The sequence below is a fragment of the Strix aluco genome, chromosome 20 (assembly GCF_031877795.1).
Source record: "Strix aluco isolate bStrAlu1 chromosome 20, bStrAlu1.hap1, whole genome shotgun sequence".
Classification (NCBI taxonomy): domain Eukaryota; kingdom Metazoa; phylum Chordata; class Aves; order Strigiformes; family Strigidae; genus Strix; species Strix aluco.
The window spans coordinates 11,312,830-11,331,163 of NC_133950.1; the positions used below are offsets into that span (position 1 = coordinate 11,312,830).

General features: G+C 43.5%; 1 protein-coding gene across 9 annotated transcripts in view; it reads right to left on the reverse strand.

Annotated features, from left to right (window-relative positions):
* Positions 1–519: 519 nt before the first annotated feature.
* The window catches only part of SETX (senataxin), a 37,128-nt gene continuing 19,313 nt past the window's right edge, over positions 520–18,334 (reverse strand). For 5 of the 9 annotated variants that reach the window (XM_074846642.1, XM_074846644.1, XM_074846643.1 and 2 more), the window contains 11 exons: positions 17,953–18,054; positions 17,365–17,477; positions 16,568–16,639; positions 15,555–15,704; positions 14,936–15,043; positions 13,881–14,068; positions 13,422–13,514; positions 9,557–9,721; positions 8,971–9,069; positions 6,479–6,566; positions 3,616–5,472 (listed from right to left, as the gene is read on the reverse strand). In XM_074846642.1, the coding sequence (XP_074702743.1) occupies positions 4,696–5,472; positions 6,479–6,566; positions 8,971–9,069; positions 9,557–9,721; positions 13,422–13,514; positions 13,881–14,068; positions 14,936–15,043; positions 15,555–15,704; positions 16,568–16,639; positions 17,365–17,477; positions 17,953–18,054 (1,955 nt within the window). In that variant the 3' untranslated portion in view covers positions 3,616–4,695. The other 4 variants (XM_074846646.1, XM_074846647.1, XM_074846645.1 and 1 more) reach the window with 4 other exon arrangements.

Genomic DNA, 18,334 nt, shown 5'->3' on the forward strand with positions numbered 1-18,334 from the left:
AGGAACAATACTGGGCTCCAAAAGCTCCATCCCAACCCCACTCTGTGCTACTTCAGGGTTTAAAATAAAGAGAGGGGAAACTGATGGGATTTCCTTGTAGCAACGGGAGTTCTTGCTTGATGCAACAGTGAAATCAGTGACAAAACTGGACAGCCACACCAGCGTAGCCTGTCAGGCTATAAAACAGGGTTTTCCACGTTTTCCCAATACCAAATGTCATGTGCACTCAAACCACCTTCACTTTCATTTCTATCACTATTTGCCTGGGAGTTTGTGGCAAATTAGTCGAGGCCTTAGCAGACAGGTACATATGGCTAGAAGGTCTCATGTGTCAGCGATATTCGATGTACAAGGCTGCTTAGCTTACATTTATTTGCACTAAAGAATAAGGCATTGGGCTCCTTTCCAAGCAACTTAAAAAGACGAGAAAGACTTTATATATGACTTGGGAATGGACCCGTTGTGGCAAGAGACTGTATTGTATCATTAACATTATAAATTCCATTTACAGTACAGCAGTCATTTCATCCATCATTTATTCATGCAGACTAGAGAGAACGTCTTGCATTTTTAGGACCGTGATTCTGTGTATCCTTGGTATTGCTACAGTCACTGGGCTGTGAATGAACAGCCCAGCTCCAGTTGTTGGCTACTCCAGTCTCTCCCTTTTATATGCAAAAGTAGAACTCAGCATCTCACCACACTTCAGTAACTGAAAAAAGAAAAAAAAAAGTCTCAACTCTGAAATTACTGGGGTTCTGTGTTATTTTTCAGATGTCACCTGGGACTGGGAATGCCGTTTACTCTCAATCAATACTTTTGGTCACTACAAGTTTTTTCTTGCTCTGGAAGCACGTGCTGCTCAGCGCTTCCCTAGCCTCAGCAGAGCAGGGGTGAGGGATGCTTCCATTTTACGGCCTCGCTGGAAGGAGAGGCAAAGTGCCTTGCCAGTCTGCACACCTTGCACAACGCCATCTCCCAGCTCCTGTGCCTCCAGCTCTTGGACCCAGCTGCTAATTAGTTACTGCACCCAGCTTAGCTAGGAGTCAGTTCTGTAAAAACTCGTTGCCCCACCAGCATTGAAGCAGGAACGTATCACAAGCGAGCAGGAGGGGAGGCCGCTGTGTTCATCCCCCAGCAGCATGGCACAGCTCTCCCGGCTCCCATTCCCCACCCAGAGGCACCACCAGCTCTCAGCATCCCTCAGGCCCACCGGCTGCCACCAACCCCCCCAGGAGTCAAGGTCCCCCCTGCCACGCATCCCGGAGCGGGGTCACGCTCCTGCACAGTGCTGGTTTTCCTCTGGGTGCTCAGCACCCGTAGGTACAAGGGATAAAGCCACCCTTGGCGAGCCAGCACTCCATAGCATAGTGCATGTACAGTGAAACACAGGTAAGAAAAACTTATTAGGCGAGTACCTGTTTGGGTATCATCATTATACATAGGGCTCTGGTTTGTTCTCACATCACCATAATTTGGAGTAATGACATGGAGAACTATTACAGTAAACCTTAAAGGGAAAAGGAATAACCAGAATTATATTCTACCTTTACTAGAAAGCTTATTTCATGTACAAAGAATAAAATAAAAAAAGCCAACAACTTTGAACAAAATAGTCCAACACTTAGAAGAGCCTTTCCCTTCTTACTGATACCAGAGACAAGTAGTACCACAGAGGGAACTGGTTTTGCACTGAGAATTAAGCTGCCAAGCTTGGAAGAAGCATGGAAGCCTCTGTATAAAAACCCAAATACTGCTTCTTCCAAAGTTTTTTGGCACAAACTTCAATTAAACTGTTTTACATTAAGCTGTGTCGAATATGTTCTTTACTGATTTTTCTGACTTTAACACTCAGAAGAGAGCAATCACTGATCAATCTCCTCCAACTGTCACTCATTCTAAGATGATACTAAATAAAGCAAGTCTGCACTCAGCTGACCACCAGACTGTCCATCACTACTCAGTATTTTATAACAGACCATGGAAACAGCAGAGAAGTTAAGTTGTACCCTGTTTGTTCCCCAATGCAGGTGTTATTTGAATTAGTGAGAAGTGTACTTTGGATTGGAGTTGACTGGTTTTTCCATGTTATGGGTATAAAAGAGAGGGGAAAAAAAGTTAGTTAAAACTACAAGCCTACTCTGAGTGATGTGCAGAGAGGGAAAAGTGTTCTAAGTGCAATAACCCAAACATTTTTTTATTAAACACACAATTAACAATACAGACTGACACAGTAGCATTAAGCTACCACTGAAAGACTGACAACTTAAGTCAGATAAATCTAGTATTAAATAAGCAAAAAAGTCTGAGCCACTGACCACGCCTCAAAGATGAGTTATGGAAAAATACAGGCATTAGAGAGTACATGACCTCTGTGCTGAGTACAAATAAAAATGAAATGTTGAAACAAAATTCCTTCCAGTATGTGATAAGTATAACTCTCAAAACATGTTCTGAAATGAAGAAAGAAAACTAGAAGTTTCAGAGAAACATTCTTTTGACAAAACTGTATTTAATGACCAGAAAAGCATTTTCTCATTCACACTGTTGCCAGCTTCACTTTATTTACATAAAGACAGTCTAAATGGCTTCCACAGCTATAGGATCCTACAGCCGTTCGCAGAATAGCAGCCTTTTTAATGTGCTAAGTAGGAACAGCAGGCAGGTCAGCACAGCCCTGCCAAGAAGAGCCAAGAGGTTTGAAAGATGACAGTATTGAAATATTCCTATTAACATAAGAGGAGGTAACACATAGGACACGGATTCTGTGATGTGGGGGTGACCAAAATGTCCAATTCGTGACAGTCAGATTCATTCAGGCAGCCTTCCTTCTCACACAAGGTACACAACGTCAAGGAAGAGTCACGGCGGTTTTAGAAGCACCTGACAAGAGGTGCTCAGGGTTCACTGAAGCGATTAAGACTGCAACATAACGAATAACTAAAGGTAAACAATGCACATATGCTGATTTCACTTCACAGCCATCTCAGAGATTCTTCTTTTATCTTAAAATGCTCTGTACTACGCAGCACAATGAGCTGGACAGTCACAGACAGCAACTAAAAGCCTCCCAACACACCTACAACACAGTTGGTACCAGTAAGGCACATTTGTTCTGGGCTGGGACGCGTTAAGGATTTTACTGGAACTTACAGTTTGAACTGCTACCTGATGTTCTGTATGGTAAGGCACCTCACTGAGCTGGACTTTGGCAGGGGGTTGAAAGGACAAAGCTGACACTAATCACTGCAATCAATGTGTCAGGACAGAAAACGTAACTAAAGATTGTGGTTAAGTTCTGGCCAGAGAAGTCTGGCAGCTCATTTGTTTCGGGGAAGCCGCTGCCCTTACCCTGGTTAAGCACAAGGCAGTCAGTGAGGGACAGCAGGGTAGTGCCCGCCTCAGAGCAGGCTCTGTTCTAACACCGACGCATGGAGACAGCAACCCGACCCACACCCCCAACCAGTACTAACACAGCACGGTGCTGCCTTCTCTGGCAGAAACGCTCCAGACTATCCCCACGCAAAACTCCATGCACGTGAAATGCTGCTCTTCACCTCCATGAGACAGACACAGACTCCAGAAAAAGAAAGTGACACTTCAGTGACCCAAAAGAATGCTTAGTAGAAATAATTCTACTTTTATTGTGAAATGTTGTAAGAGGAAGGCTTTCTTAAAAACAGTTCATTTTTCCCCCCCACCCCATTTTACTGGTTATATACTCTTCATCAACACAGTGGAAAGAATCCAGTAATAACACCTGGAATGAACTGCTCACCCTTTTTCTCCCTGTAGATCTCCAAAAGCTCTATACAAAGAAAGTGTCATTACCAGTTAAGTGTTAACTAGATCTTTGACTAAGATTCCACAGTGCTGTTGATTATTCCTCACACGGACTCACTGGGACCAAACAGATCTCGTAGGCTTTAATCTGCAGTTTGTGTTGCCACTGCAACAAGAAAAGGATTCCAACTGATGAAGCAGCAGCAAGAGCAAAACTCAAGGCACATTTGTATAAACGAAAGCTCTTCTGTTCCTATAAGAACAGGCAATAAAAAAATACAAAATAAGTAGAATTCTCTCCATTCAACCAATGTACATCTGCCTTCAGCCTTTCCTGAGGCACTAGTGGAGCATGAGGAAGAATCACTGCTACCACATTTTCAACATTCACTCTTTGCCATCAAATAAATTAGACTTACTAGTGCAAAGGGAAAAAGAAGTCTAGCTGTTTTTTGGATTTGGGGTGGGGTTTTTTTTGGTTTTTGTTTGTGGGGGCATTGCTGGGGCTTTTTTGCTTTGCTCTGGTTCTTCATAAAAAATTACATCACTAAGAAATTAGCATTTGCACAAGGAAAGAAGCAGCTACGTATTTGCCAATTTAAACTTAAAATAATTTTGTATACTGTACAAATATACATCATTAAACATCTACAACCATAACTTCCTAGATTACAAAATTCACTGCTTTTCCAAACAATGCAGCTACCCAGCTTTTCTTTCCAAAAGCTCAAAGCTATCAACTCAGGTACAAAGTCCCCTTCACAATTAGGGACAGGATGGGAAAGAGGGATCTACTGATAGTGGTGGTACCAATATAAGGGAGTTCCAGGTGTACTAAATAATTTAAAATGCAGTCCTTGCTAGACAGAAATCTGTGAATAGATTTTCAGTAATGAGCCAATACTGAAGTCACTAAGAGGTCTTTCTTCGCTTGGCACTGATTGATTCTGTGTTCTCTGGTGATTCCTCTGGCGTTCTCCTCGTTAAAACACGATAGTCTTTGTCCCACTTACTGCTATTACTTTGACCTCCTTCACTGGGGGCTCTTGAACTGCTTCTCAATACAGGAGCTCTCCAGTTGCCCTCGTGCCGAGCTGCGTAAGGCGACGTGGAAGCCACGTCACACTGTCCCATTGTTTGCTGGGGCTTCTTAGACATTTCTGTTCCGGAAATCTGATCCCTGGCAGCTGAGGACACGTTGAGGCCCTGCTGTGACGTTGACCCTGGGTTGCTCTGTGCTGACCGACTGCTGTCCTTTGAGGCCTGCTCCTTCCCTTGCGTTTCAGTTCTAGTGGCCATACTCACCAGCCTTGGGTCCCGCGGTTTCTCTTTATCAGCAGGAAGCGCTGCAGCCTCCCTGGGTGCCAAGGCACTGCCTCTCCTGGAGTCTGCAGCCTGAGCACCCTGCGCCTGCTGGGGCCCTCTGCTTCCCTGCGGTGCTGCGTGGCCAGCGGCGAGCTCCCGTGGGCTGCTGGCCTCCCTTGGATTTGCAAGCTCACCCCTCTTGCTACTGGAAGAACCAGCCTGCCACAGAGGAGGTGGCTTTGTCCCTGCTTTGGTTGGGGGCTGTACCGTTGCCTTGAGCTTCAAGATCTTAACAGCATCTTTCCTGTAGTTTTTTTCTGATGTCTTGATAATGGCACCTCTCTTCTGAGCATCCTGAATCAACTGATTCCAGTCCTTATTTTCCTTTAAAGAAAAAAAGACACACAACCCCCAAAATAGAAGAACACTGTTATCAGAAAGAAATCAACACACAGAGGTGTCACGAGGATGCACAACCCCTTTAATCAAGGTACCTGACACAACTGTCATGGAAACCACTGTTATGTTCCTTCTGGAATGGAAGAATCTTATGTTTCACTTGCAAAACAGCAATAGGCACTCTGGCTGCTGTAACACAGGGAAGGTACTTTCAACCATCACTGAGCTACTACTCAAAATGACAATTTCTATATTTATGAAGGCCAGAAGAGTGTTCTCATACAGAGAGTGGAACAGAAACAGGGCTTTAATGGCCTCTAGTGGTACAGCTAACATCCCCACCCTTAGAAAAAGAATAAAAATCAAATACTGTAAGATATTAAGTCTATTCAAGAGCACTCCCTACACATTCAGTGGGACTTTATAGTCCCCCAAATATGTAGTTTTGTTTCAGAAACACTGCTTGCAAAGAGTACAAGCAAAGAGTATCCTCAGAAACCACAAAGTAGTGTCAAAAACAGTAATCTGAAAATTGGAAGAATGTTTTGGTGTGGTTTGTTTTTTTTAAATCATTTTCCTTGCTCAAGTATCCAGTGACAACTTCAACAGCTGGAGCTGAAGAACAGTAAGGATCAAGCAGGAAAGTATCTTACCAGTAGAAAAGATTTTTCACAACCCCCACACTTGAACTGTAAAGGACTCTGTTACAATTTAGTTACTAAGAATATTGTGAGAGTAATTTCTAACTTTCCTTCTTAGAAGCAAGGAAAATAGATTTTTTTTTTTTTTTTTAACAGCTTTTATGACAGTTACAGCCAAAGCTTTCAAAGAGAACCCTTCCAAGGCCTGGATTGTACCAATTTAACAACACACTATAAAAGGGTCCCCTTTCATGGACTGGGGCAGTCTGAGGATGGTTTTCACCTCCCCAACCCTGACTTGACCTAGAAGGGTGGATCACAGGAGATCTTTTGATTAACACTGTACCTACCATCAGCGTTTTCAGTCTTCCAAGGATGAAGAGGCTGAATCTGGCTCGGGTAATTGTAACGTTCAGACGCTGAAGACTTGCCAGAAACCTAGGTGACAAGACAAAACTAAGCTCCTAAACTACTACTTCCACGAGGTTTAAGTGTTATGAGAAAAAAGAGATTAATATTCAGTTTCAGGGAAATGAAGATAACAGAAGCAGTTACAAAGGCGGCGACAGTTCATGACCCATTCCCGGATCCCGCTGCAGCAGCCCTGCCTAACGTGAAGGACTTTGTATGAATTGTGTTTTCTTTCTTTCACCACTCTGACTCCTTGCAGGGAATTCCAGTTCTTTCCAGCTCTTGCCGTTGATGTTTCCTTTCTTAGAGCAAATCCCCCCTTAATGCCAACCACTGCTTCCTTAAATGTTCCTCAAAGTACAGAAGACATCAACCTCACTTCACCTATCAAGACTTTAAGCTTCTTTTTGACTCAAATTGAAATAGATTAATATTTGGCATGATTAATGGGAAAAATTTCTATTGAAATACTGAATACTGGACATGAATATTTAATTTTAAAGGTGACCTGCACTGGAAGCACATGAAGACAGACTTTTGCTTTGTCATGCTTCAAGAGTAAAAGTATATTCTTGCAGAAGAAAGTCTGTATTTGCTCTATGAAAATTGTCTAGTCTGTTTATGTGGGACCACAAGCCAAGGTACTGAAACCTAAACAAACAAATGCTTAGTGTATTCTTAAAGGCTGATTTGTTACAGCTTGTTTACCAAAACTCAAAAAAACATTTGTGAAACTAATACAAACTATTTCTTCTCTAATGCAAAAGCCCCCAAAATGCATGGCTTATTCTATACTAACAAAGTTTGCAATACAAAGTCAAGTCCTTGTTCAACTTAGCTTGAGCGGGACCAACATCAGTGCCTGACACGGTGGTCATGGCACCAAGACCTGCTCTTCAGCAAATTCACAACCACTGCAGTAAAGACCGCAAAAGTCCCAGAGCCACCCCAGAAAATTTGGACAGTACAGGAAAAGCGAGAGATGCAGGAAGCAGACTGGGGGAGTGGAACCAGCAGCACAGATATTATAGTTCTCTAGGTCTTGGGGGAGGAAGGGAAAAAAAAAAAAAAAAGGGCCTTGAAAGACTACTAAATATTCCTAACAGCTTTTAAAGCTGAAAGACAAGAAGACTATTTTCTCAGGAAAGGAAAAAAAAAAAAATCCATTGTCATTTCCTCCTCCCTTTGCATCTAATGCTGGCCTAGCAACCTTGGAGACCAAAATACTTTGCTCAGCTACAAGATCATAGGTAAGGGTGATGCAAACTTTCCCATCACACCTTGCCAATGACACCTGACCCTGAAACAGAGACATCCAAGTCATCAGCATGTACAGTTTCTAAGGCACGGCACAGCCAAAGCTTTAATATATAAACCTGCAACACAGTAAGCTGGAAAGTTTTCTTCCAAAAGAACATATAGAGGTTAAGCCCGGTGTCAGCCAAAAGAACTGGCAGGTTCTAGCTGCCTTCAGTTTCCAAACTCAACAAACCAGATTATGAAATCTCCAAAGAAGCATCACTGTTGTTTACTACAGAATTTGGATTCTTTCTCTTCCCAAAGTAGCATGAATCAGCACAATCAAAAGCCCTTTATCTAGCAATCAGAAAGTTACTACCAGAGAATAAGTAGTTTAGTGAAAGCTGGTATGTAGAAACAAAGACTTTTGTTTATGCGAACAGACTTCCCATAGTTTAACATAAAAGCCAATGAATTCTATATAAGGCAACATGTTTCCACTGTCATTTTTTAAACTAAAACAATCAGTAAGTTTCAGAAACAGATCAACGATTGAAGCGTTCTCGGGGTAAATATCACACCCAGTATTTAGTTCCTTCTGTTTCAGACAGGAAAAACACTCATATAAAATTATTAAATCTGTGATCTTGAATCAAGACTTCCTGTAAATCTCCTCCCAACTCAAAACGAGCACATTCATCTACAAATCAAAGATCCAGCTCGTCTGCATCACATTCCTAGCAATGTATGTAACTTAGTTAACAATACTTTTACAGACAGAATGCTATATTAATAGGATAGCAACAGTCACAGAAAACTGATTTCATTTTAAGAGAGCAGCATTCAGAAAGTCACAATATCTATCAAAAGCTACAAGAAAAATAAATGCGTCAGTACTAATGCAAAGAGCCAAGTTTCCAAGACCCATCCTGCCAAACCGAAGGAGTGACAGGCTAAGGCAGCCATCCAAATTCACCAGCACGCAATGCAGAACACAATACTTGGCATTTCCATGTGCCTTTTGTTCGGAGATCTCAAACCAGAAACATTAATTCATGCGTTACAATACCCTTTAATTTGCTGGCTATGACTTGTTTTCTGTAACTTTCTTACTGGTTATATTAAAAATATGACAACTGTATCTAGAGTGTCACTGGAAACCAGAGTCACAAATCGCTGAAGAGAAACGTACCCAATGGACCCTTTGGTGCTGTTCGCCCGGACGCACGTCACTATGATGCAGTCTTTCTCTCGTCCCTGGAATGCATCCACTGTATCCACTTCTCCTGGGCTGTTGAAGAAAGAATTAGCAAGCTATTACATTATGTTAGTTGAATTTTTAAGCAACGCACTGATGCGAATAGCCTAAACACTATCCCTAATGATCATCTGTCAAAATAACCCAGGGTAAGTTTCTGCTTCAGTGTATGAAAAGATTCAGTTTAAGAACCTAAAGCTAAATTTACTTTTCTGAGGCCAGCATCGTTACTGAAAAGCTGTTCAGGTCCATGTAGCTTGGAATTTTAGGTTTCCTTTTGAATCAGCTTTATTCAGAACAGCAATATAATCAAAGCATGTATACAAGTAAGAAATGGAACAAATAGGTCACGCCTGGTTTAGGCAAAAGGCTTGTATGCCCCCTTTAAAGTCATGACTAAGTACAGATTTTAGCAGTACAGAAGGAAGTTTTGAGAGTTTTTGCCATTATTTTAAAGAGGATAAACAAAGCACTAATATGCAAGAGCCAAGTCCCATTTGAAAACTCACAGTTTCTTTACCTGTTATTTCTAAACACTCTGTCCAGTTGTTCTTGAATTTTCTTTTTCTGCGCGCTGTAAGGGGTAATGATTCCAATGCGACGAACTCCCAGATCCTTCCTTTTTTCTTTAATTGTTCTAATTAATTCCATCACAAGCTTCACTTCCTGAGGATTACTAAAAGAGCTGAACAAGACACAACGGAAACATTAAATACGTTTGACAGCTCTTTCAAACTCAATGCTTCAGCCCAATTTGTAGGGGGGATTTCAAATCAAAGCCTCCATCCTGAATTCCTGCAGCCCCCTTCACATAGCAGCTTAAAGAACTTTGCGAGCAGGCCCTGACAAGTGGCTAACAACGAGAAGTGTTAGCAGTGGAAGGCTGCACTTCAGATTTTGCTTTCCTTACAGAACAGGCAAAGGGGAGGACTGAGCCTGCCACCTTCCGGTGTTACCTCAGCATGCAGCTGTGAAAGGAAAGTCACCGATAAAAAAAATCAGGAACTCGTAAACTGTTACTAGAGTTAGCCGAGATTGTAGGCATTCACTGGCATCTGACAGATAGTCAAACCACAATTAAAACCAGTTTCAGATTGAAAAAAAAAAACCAAAAACACCTGCTTTTTTGTAAAATTAAATGAAGTTGAAAACGCAGTTCTGGCTACTTAATGCGTATTGGGAATAACAGAGGAGAGAAGAGAGCTCTTCTGCAGGTAATTGCCAGCCGGCTGAACATGAGCCAGCAGTGTACCCAGGTGGCCAAGAAGGCCAATAGCATCCTGGCTTGCATCAGCACTAGCGTGGCCAGCAGGGACAGGGAAGGGATCTTACCCCTGTACTCAGCACTGGTGAGGCCACACCTTGATGAGTGGGTTCAGTTTTGGGCCCCTCATTCCAAAAAGGCCATTGAATGAGCCGAGCGTGTCCAGAGAAGGGCAACGGAGCTGGTGCAGGGTCTGGAGCACAGGTCTGATGGGGAGTGGCTGAGGGAACTGGGGGGGTTTAGTCTGGAGAAGAGGAGGCTGAGGGGAGACCTCATGGCCCTCTACAACTCCCTGAAAGGAGGGTGCAGAGAGGGGGGATGAGTCTCTTGAACCAAGGAACAAGCAACAGGACAAGAGGGAATGGCCTCAAGCTGCGCCAGGGCAGGGTCAGACTGGCTCTTAGGAAGGATTTCTTTGCAGAAGGGGTTGTTGGGCGTTGGAATCGGCTGCCCAGGGCAGGGGGGGAGTCCCCATCCCTGGAGGGGTTGAAGAGTCGGGTTGACCCAGCGCTGAGGGATCTGGTGGAGTTGAGAACGGTCAGTCTGAGGTTCATGGTTGGACTGGAGGATCTTCAAGGGCTTTTCCAACCGAGATGATTCTGTGATTCTGTGACATGGGCTGGAGCTGCAGGTGCCCTTACACCTGAGCCCAGCACCTAGTTTTAATGCTGGCTGCAGCTCCTTGCAGGGCAGGCACAGAGATGAGGAAGGAGGCAAGATCTTCCCAGCAATGGTTATGGGAATTTGGGCAATCAAGCTGGGTACAAGGAAAACCTTCCAGGAGTGGCTGGAAGGAGCAAGTCATGATACCCATTCTTGTGATGGGAGTGTCAGTTGCCACTGTCACTAGCTAACACCTAACTCAGCCAGGGTGGCATCAGCTGGTACCAGGAACCTCAGGGAAAGTTCCATGAAGTCCTGCAGTCCACATCCAGGCTCTTCCTAGAACCTGTTTCCAGAAAAGGTGGTCTCTACTTGGGAAGTCTTCTCCAGCGTGGTGCTTCATAGGCAAAACAGCCCGAGCGGTTTTTGGTGCTTGCGTGTGGTTCACTCGGTGGGCTTTCCCCATTTGTATGTAGTTTATTTTTTGGAGTAATAGAAATACCCAGGGTCAGCTCAGCAGTTGTTTGATTCCACAAGTCCTTGCCCTTGGCCGCATCATATGACATTGAGTTCCCCAAGGCAGATTGTGTGAAAAGATGCTTTTTTTCATCACTTCTGAATTTACTGTCTCTTCATTTCTGCTGAATGCCCTGTTGTTCAACAAGTGTGAATACAAGCTCTGTCCCTGGGACCGGGATGGCCCCAACCACTGGGCACCAGAGGACCTCAAAGACGCATTTTCTTGAATACGCTGATTTTGAGAAGGGCCCTCCAAGGCAGGGCAATTATCCCGGCTTTGTGCAACAACCTTGGTCCAGGAGATGGTCCAAGAGGAAGATGGAGACAGAGGCACAGAGAAGACACACTCCGAGGGGGGAGGGAAGCTAGCCAGCTCTATCGGGAAGAGCTCTGAACCCCTCTTTGTGTTGCTGGACTCGCGTAGCAGTGACCCCGTCCTTCCTCTGCCCTCGTGTGAGTGCAAGTGCTGCGAAAGTGCCTGGGAACCAGTGGTGGAGCAGGGGCTGGGGATGATGGGTCTGGTATTATGCTCATTCTCTCCTCGGCCCTTTCCTCCCCTGCAGCCCGGGCTGCTCTCTCCCTTTCACTTTTTATCATGCCGTATCTCTTTATCCAGTTGGAAGCTCAAGCACTCTCTGCTGCTGCTCCCAAGGTCTGACCATGCTCGCTGGGCATACCAAGCCACCAGCTCCTCAGCCCCAAAGCAGAGCCCCATGGTGTGGATGCTCCCTGGGGCACACAGCCTGCTTCACACACATCCTGACCCCGGTCTTCGATCAGCTCATGTTTTGGCATGTCCTTGGGGACCACTGCACCCTCAGCTGCTCCCTGCTGAGCCCAGGCTGACATGCACCATCTTGCTCGAGTGCAGCTCTTGCGTCTGCTCGTTTTCTACAGCCTAAAGCAGGCCACGTCCCCCGACACGTATGGCAATTACCTGAGAGGCTAAGCATCCCTGGGCTCTGTGTCCCCCCGGGCTCCTGTCTGGAGGATGCCTGCATAGGTCAGGATGCTCTGGGGAGGCAACAGTTCCTCAGTAGAGGGTTTCTGGGGGGAAATCCCTTCCAGAACTATTGCTGACTCACCTGAGCAGAAAGGGAAACCTGCCTTCCAGTAAAACGGGAGCCAAGGGCCGATTAATCAGAGGAGGATCGTATGGCTGATGAATTTTCCATCCCTTGGACTTTAACAGGTACATGGGCATCAGGAGGAAGAATGCTCCAGTGCAGCTGAGAGGGACAGATCAGTGGCAGGGAGGCTGGGGGACAAGCCAGGACACCGTGATGGGGATCCCCTTCCCCATCCAGGACCTGCCAGTGCTACCCGGGAACAGCAATGCCCCCACCAGCTCAGCTGGGACTCACTTCACAAGGTCAGCATCCCTCATGGTAGTCTGTGGCCATGTCTGTGTCACCTCTCAGATGTGGGGACTGAAAAGTGTCCCCTAAGTGTCACTAGAGGTCACTGCTGCACTGGCTGGTCTCCGGAGCCTGCTCCTCACCCGGACAGCCAGCAAGCTGAGGAGGAGCAAAGGCAGAGGAGCCTCAAGGAGCTGGGGTCATGCTGTACAGCCCCGCTGCAGCTTTTGCGGGAGCAGGTGCTGTCAGGGAGATTTAGGTTGGTAGAGGAATTGTGTGCTGGAGATGCTAAGCAGGGAGGGGATGCTGCTGGACACTTCCCTTGCCATTGGGCTCTGTCCCAGCCCTGCTCTCCTCTCGCTGGAGCTCCAGGACCCAAACCTGTCCCAATGCATGGCTCCTAAGGGAAGGAGTACAGAGGGCAGGGAGCAGGCAACGCGCTCCTCAGCAGCAGAAGCAAATGACTTGGTGGCTGTCACACAGCCCATCTCCCCTTCTTACTGAAGGAGCTGGGGCAAACAAACAGCCAACTGTTGGACTAGATGATCTTCAAGGTCTTTTCCAACCTAGATGATTCTGTGATTCTGTAATTAATTCTCAGCAAATCTAAAATATCTGGCTGGGTAGAATTCAGGACTTACTCATTGTCTCGCTCCTCACGACCGTCTCCTACATCAAAAATAAGGTAGGGCTGGAATGGCCAGTCTGAAGAACATCTGTTCTCTTCTGTTGCTCTGTAAATAACATTTTTATCACTAGGTAATCCTATAGAAACTCTAAGAACTGATACTTCATTTGTTTACACCATGGTTATCAAATAGGAGCAGCTTTCAGCTCCCCCCCCCCCCCCCGAGTCCTTAGTTTTCACTGCTACCAGCATATCCTGAGGCCTGAAAATGAACTCTAAGCAGGAAGTGCGCTCCATCTGAAGTGAGCTACCTAACTCACGTATCACAGCCAGCACTAACAGGAGATGGAATGCAAGTTTTCTCCCATTAAGCATCTTCCCTCAGCACACCACCTCAAGAATTTTTAGACTCAAAAGAATATCCTAATACAAAAAGGTTTCTTTGAAATACCCCCTGCTCAGAGCTACTCACTTGTCCGTCTTTAGAGTCCTGCCATAAACATAATTGGATGGGAAGAGGCAGATGTCGGGGTGCATCCTGTACTGCACCGTCAGCTGCACGACCGGCAGGCTTCTCAAAACGTTCTGCTGCACTTGCTCCTCCAGGTGCCTGTGCAGGCGTGCCATCAAGGACTGACCATAGCCATATTCCTGAGCTTTCTGCCAGAAAGAAAACATGAGACTGATTTCGGGGGAGTTAGGTCCCAAATTAACAATAGGAATTTGCTTTCTGGACTTAAAACTATTCAGTGTTTTCTTTTAAACTTCTAAATCACTGACAAAAATGACAACTATGTGCACTTCAATTTTCTATTTATTAGTCTTACTATTTCAGTAGAGATCCCTGCATAAATCTGAATTTTTCAGTGTAGTTTTAGCAAGACAACTTTCCTTTGTTAGTCACAACATAGTAAAATTTTACAGCAACAGCAAGATCTTCCAGGTGGGATCTCATTAAACAAGCACACAGCCTCCAGACAGTTTACCTTTCCAGAGCAGCCAGTCTATTTTAACTCCTTTCTTTATCAGATGCTTAAAACAGTTCTCCTTACTGCTGGCTGCAAGAAAGTGCTCCTATACGTTCATCCTTAGAACACATCTGCAGGGTGAGGCAGTCCCCATACAAACAGGCAGTCTTCATCCTCCGTTCCTTAAGGAACGTGACCTGACCGAAGCTCACGTAATGAAACACAGCGCCCCTCACAAACCGAGGGCCGAGCTGCACGGAAGTTTGCATTGCCACAGCTACTCCTAATGGTGCACGAATTGGTTCCAAGCTACACCAGGAAAAGTCTCTAGAGGCTGCACTCACATCTGTGTTAGCTTTTTTCACACATCTGAAGGCAGTATTGATATGGTCTCCACATAACAGAGACTAAACTTGCAGGGCAAAAGTTATTATCTGATACACATCCTGATCTGACATGGAAGTGCCTTTTTTTCCTTTTACATATTTTCTATAAATACTGTTCTTATACTATATCCACTATATAGCACCAAAAAAAAAAATACAGTTTGAACACTTACTACTGATTTTACAGTAGGAGGGAGCTGTCTGGGATCTCCAACAAGGACAAGTTTAGAACAGTGATGCAACAGTGGAATCAGCGTTTCAACCTCACAGGACTGCCCTGCCTTTTGTATATGCAAACAGGACAAAAAATAGAAGTTGTAAGCAAAGGAGTGGAGGGAAATATGTTAAATTTCCTGTAACAGAGCCAGAATTACTCAAATGCTTTTTAAGTCTTCCAAAAAGAGAAAAAAATTAAAAAGAGAGAAAAAGAAGGACTTTTCCCTAATAAAAAAACTCCAAACAGATTTTTCTTTTATCATTAAATATGCAGAGCTCTCCAAACACATACAAATATAACCCAACCATCTGGAAATCTCTACAGCAAGAACCACACTTAAGCCATGATTTTTAAGTAAATGCTGTCTGCCATTAAAGCACCAAACAAGCCAGAAAAAACAGGAATTAAGTGTTATTCTTTCTTCTCATGGCTCTACATAGCAGGACAGGCTGGTTAAAAGGTGAGGATAGGGCAGTGAACCTGCAATATATTACACCAGCAGCCAAGCAACCACAAGCAGCCTAGGGCAGACCTTAGAGGTGGAACATGCTGTAGTTCTAAATAGCTTTACTGACCTCATCCACAATGACACAGCTGAAAGGACCAAGTCTTTGCCGCCAAAAAGCACATTCCAGCAGACTTCCTCCACTTGTGCTCAGAGTGCAGCAGATGATGTCGGACTCCAAGATGATATCTGCCTGTACTTTCTGAGAGTGCCCCCGAACCTTCAAGTGCAACAGGACACCATGTCTCCTCTTCTCTTTTAGCTTTCTTGAACTACCTTAGAGCAATTTCCTACTGCCTGGACAAATCTAACTGGCGAACAGATCATGCATAATGCATCATCCCAATAAAACTATCTCCATTACTACAAATGAAAGTCACGACTTAACTGAAGTGTTACTTTCACTTACAGATCAATGCCACTGAGGTGGCAAATTGGAAAGCAGCACTCCTTTATCTCTACCACTATGCAACTAGACACACTAACTGTGAGCAAAGTTTAGTCTGCCATCACATTTGTAACTCCAAGCCTCCGTGACCACTAAGGGTCAGCATATATTCATTAAAGATGAACCTTCATTCATATCATGGTTCATGCTACTCAGTCTTAATTACTGGCTTTGCTATCGGTGCCTATTTCTACTTTCAGTTCTGTATCTCCACACACAAAAATATTCTTCCACCTGTCGCTTTACTTCAAAACATTTAAAGGTATCTCAGTTCCAGTTGGACTGTAAGGGGCATGAAAGTAGTGATGAAGATACATCCTAGAACACAATGACATGCACGTTTCCATTACCTCGTTTGCCAAATAGCCCACATTTCGTTTAAAATTCACCCTTAACTGTAAGAGTGAGTATTCCCATCCATTTGGGGGTTTTTTGCAATATGAAGCCAGAGTACACCTGGATTTCACACCAAGCTGTCCATAACTTACTCAGCTTATGACCTTTATCTATTTACCTACTACTTTATAAATACTCCCAGCCACAAAGCCAAATCTTCACTACAATTAAAGGATACCAAGTATATAAACACTTTAGCTGAGGTTTATTAAAGAGCTGCCTTAAAGATAAATTCCTACCTCCTTTAGTTGAGAAGCAAGCTGTTGTCTCTCCTTTGAAAGTCTGCCAATTTCATCATCTAACATTTGACTCTAGATGGGGGAAAAAACAGAGAAGCCACATATCAGGAATAATTAACACCACACATTTCCCATACACCTTTTTCCTCCCACACCTTAATTCACTTCCTAAACATTTAGACTTGTTCAGACTGTCTTTTAATACCAAATGTGTCTGACGAAGCTGATCAGTTTCTTAGAAAGTTGTCAACATATTTAGACACTGCAACACACAATACTTTGTGTTACATTTCTGTGCAACTGGGAAAACGGTTTACCATCAGAAATCTGTAATCTGAGCACAAATGTCAAATTTTTAGACAAAAACCTGGAAAACTTCAAGTGCAACACATATCCAAAAATCTCAGATCACAAGGTATCTTATTATTTCTAATTAAACAAAACCAGAGCTTTGAAGTATACAATCAAATTAAATCATTACGATTTATAAATACAGTTACCCTAGAAACTAACTGGTGACAGAACCAAACAAAGTCTACTGAACACTAGAGCAAGAAGTGGCATGATCAACCAGTTGAAAATGCTAGAATAAATAAAAAAAAATCTTGATGTAAAGGTCATCATTCCCTTTCACAGTGCTAACCAGCATCTCCATTAGTTGAAAAAGCAGGTGAAGAGACAGCTACTTCTCAGAGATGGCATTAAAATACAGTAGAGTTCTTCATGCATTCAGTTATGAACACAAACAGGATTAAAAAAACACAAAAACAGGATTAAAAATACTATTATCTTACTACCTCCCTCCTCTCACATCTGTGCATGGCACGCTGACGAGACAGCATGTCCAGTTTTTGATCCAGAGCTGCCTTTTTCTTCTGAATATCCTGGTCACAGTCAGTTGGCTTTCGTTCTATAATAAAACAAAGGAAAACATACAGGAGGAATAGAAAAAGATACGTTATAATAGTACTTGCTCTCAGTCGTGCATCTTAAAAACAAAGGGACAAACTGATTTTCTGTTGCATTTTCCCTTTTTCTATTGAGGTCTTATCTTCCAAAAACAAGATAATGAGACTTGGTTCCAACTGTAGCTCTCAAACACTGCACAGCCGCATTGCTTAAAAATGATGGCTTTAACATGCATTTATTATAATTTCTTTAAAAAAAACAAACAAGAAGTCGTCTTATTTCTTCATTTTTGCTTAGATTGTAGGCCATATGTAAGCTGACACTTTCCCACTAAGACAAACAATACTTTATGAAGCACTGTTGCAGAAAAATCCTTTACCAGATCTTCCTTCTTAAAGGACACATAGTCCCAAGTGTAAAACATCATCAAGCTCTTAAAGAAGACTGAAGAAAAGTCTGATTTGCATGTTACTTACTCATTCTGTGTTCAACTTGCTTATCCAGGCTAAACCCCCGGACTTCACTGTTGATTGCTTTTTCAGCACCAAGTCGCACTAATTTGATATCACCACAATTTCCTGTTTAAAAAAAAAAATCAAAATATATTTAGATTGCTCCAATCATCTCTGCACTGTGGTATGAGAGGGGAAAAAAAAAATTTAAACATCATGGATATCAAACAAGGCTTTTCCTTTTCTGGGTTTGCAACAATTTAGTTGTACTTACCTAAACGCAGCTACAAAAAATTCAGTAATTCCAAACTCAAAAAAAAAAAAGACGTTGCCTATGTTTTAGTGGTGGCTAGCAGTTAAGAATGTTATTTGGAATAACCTCTTATTCTTAGGCTTCTTTATCTAA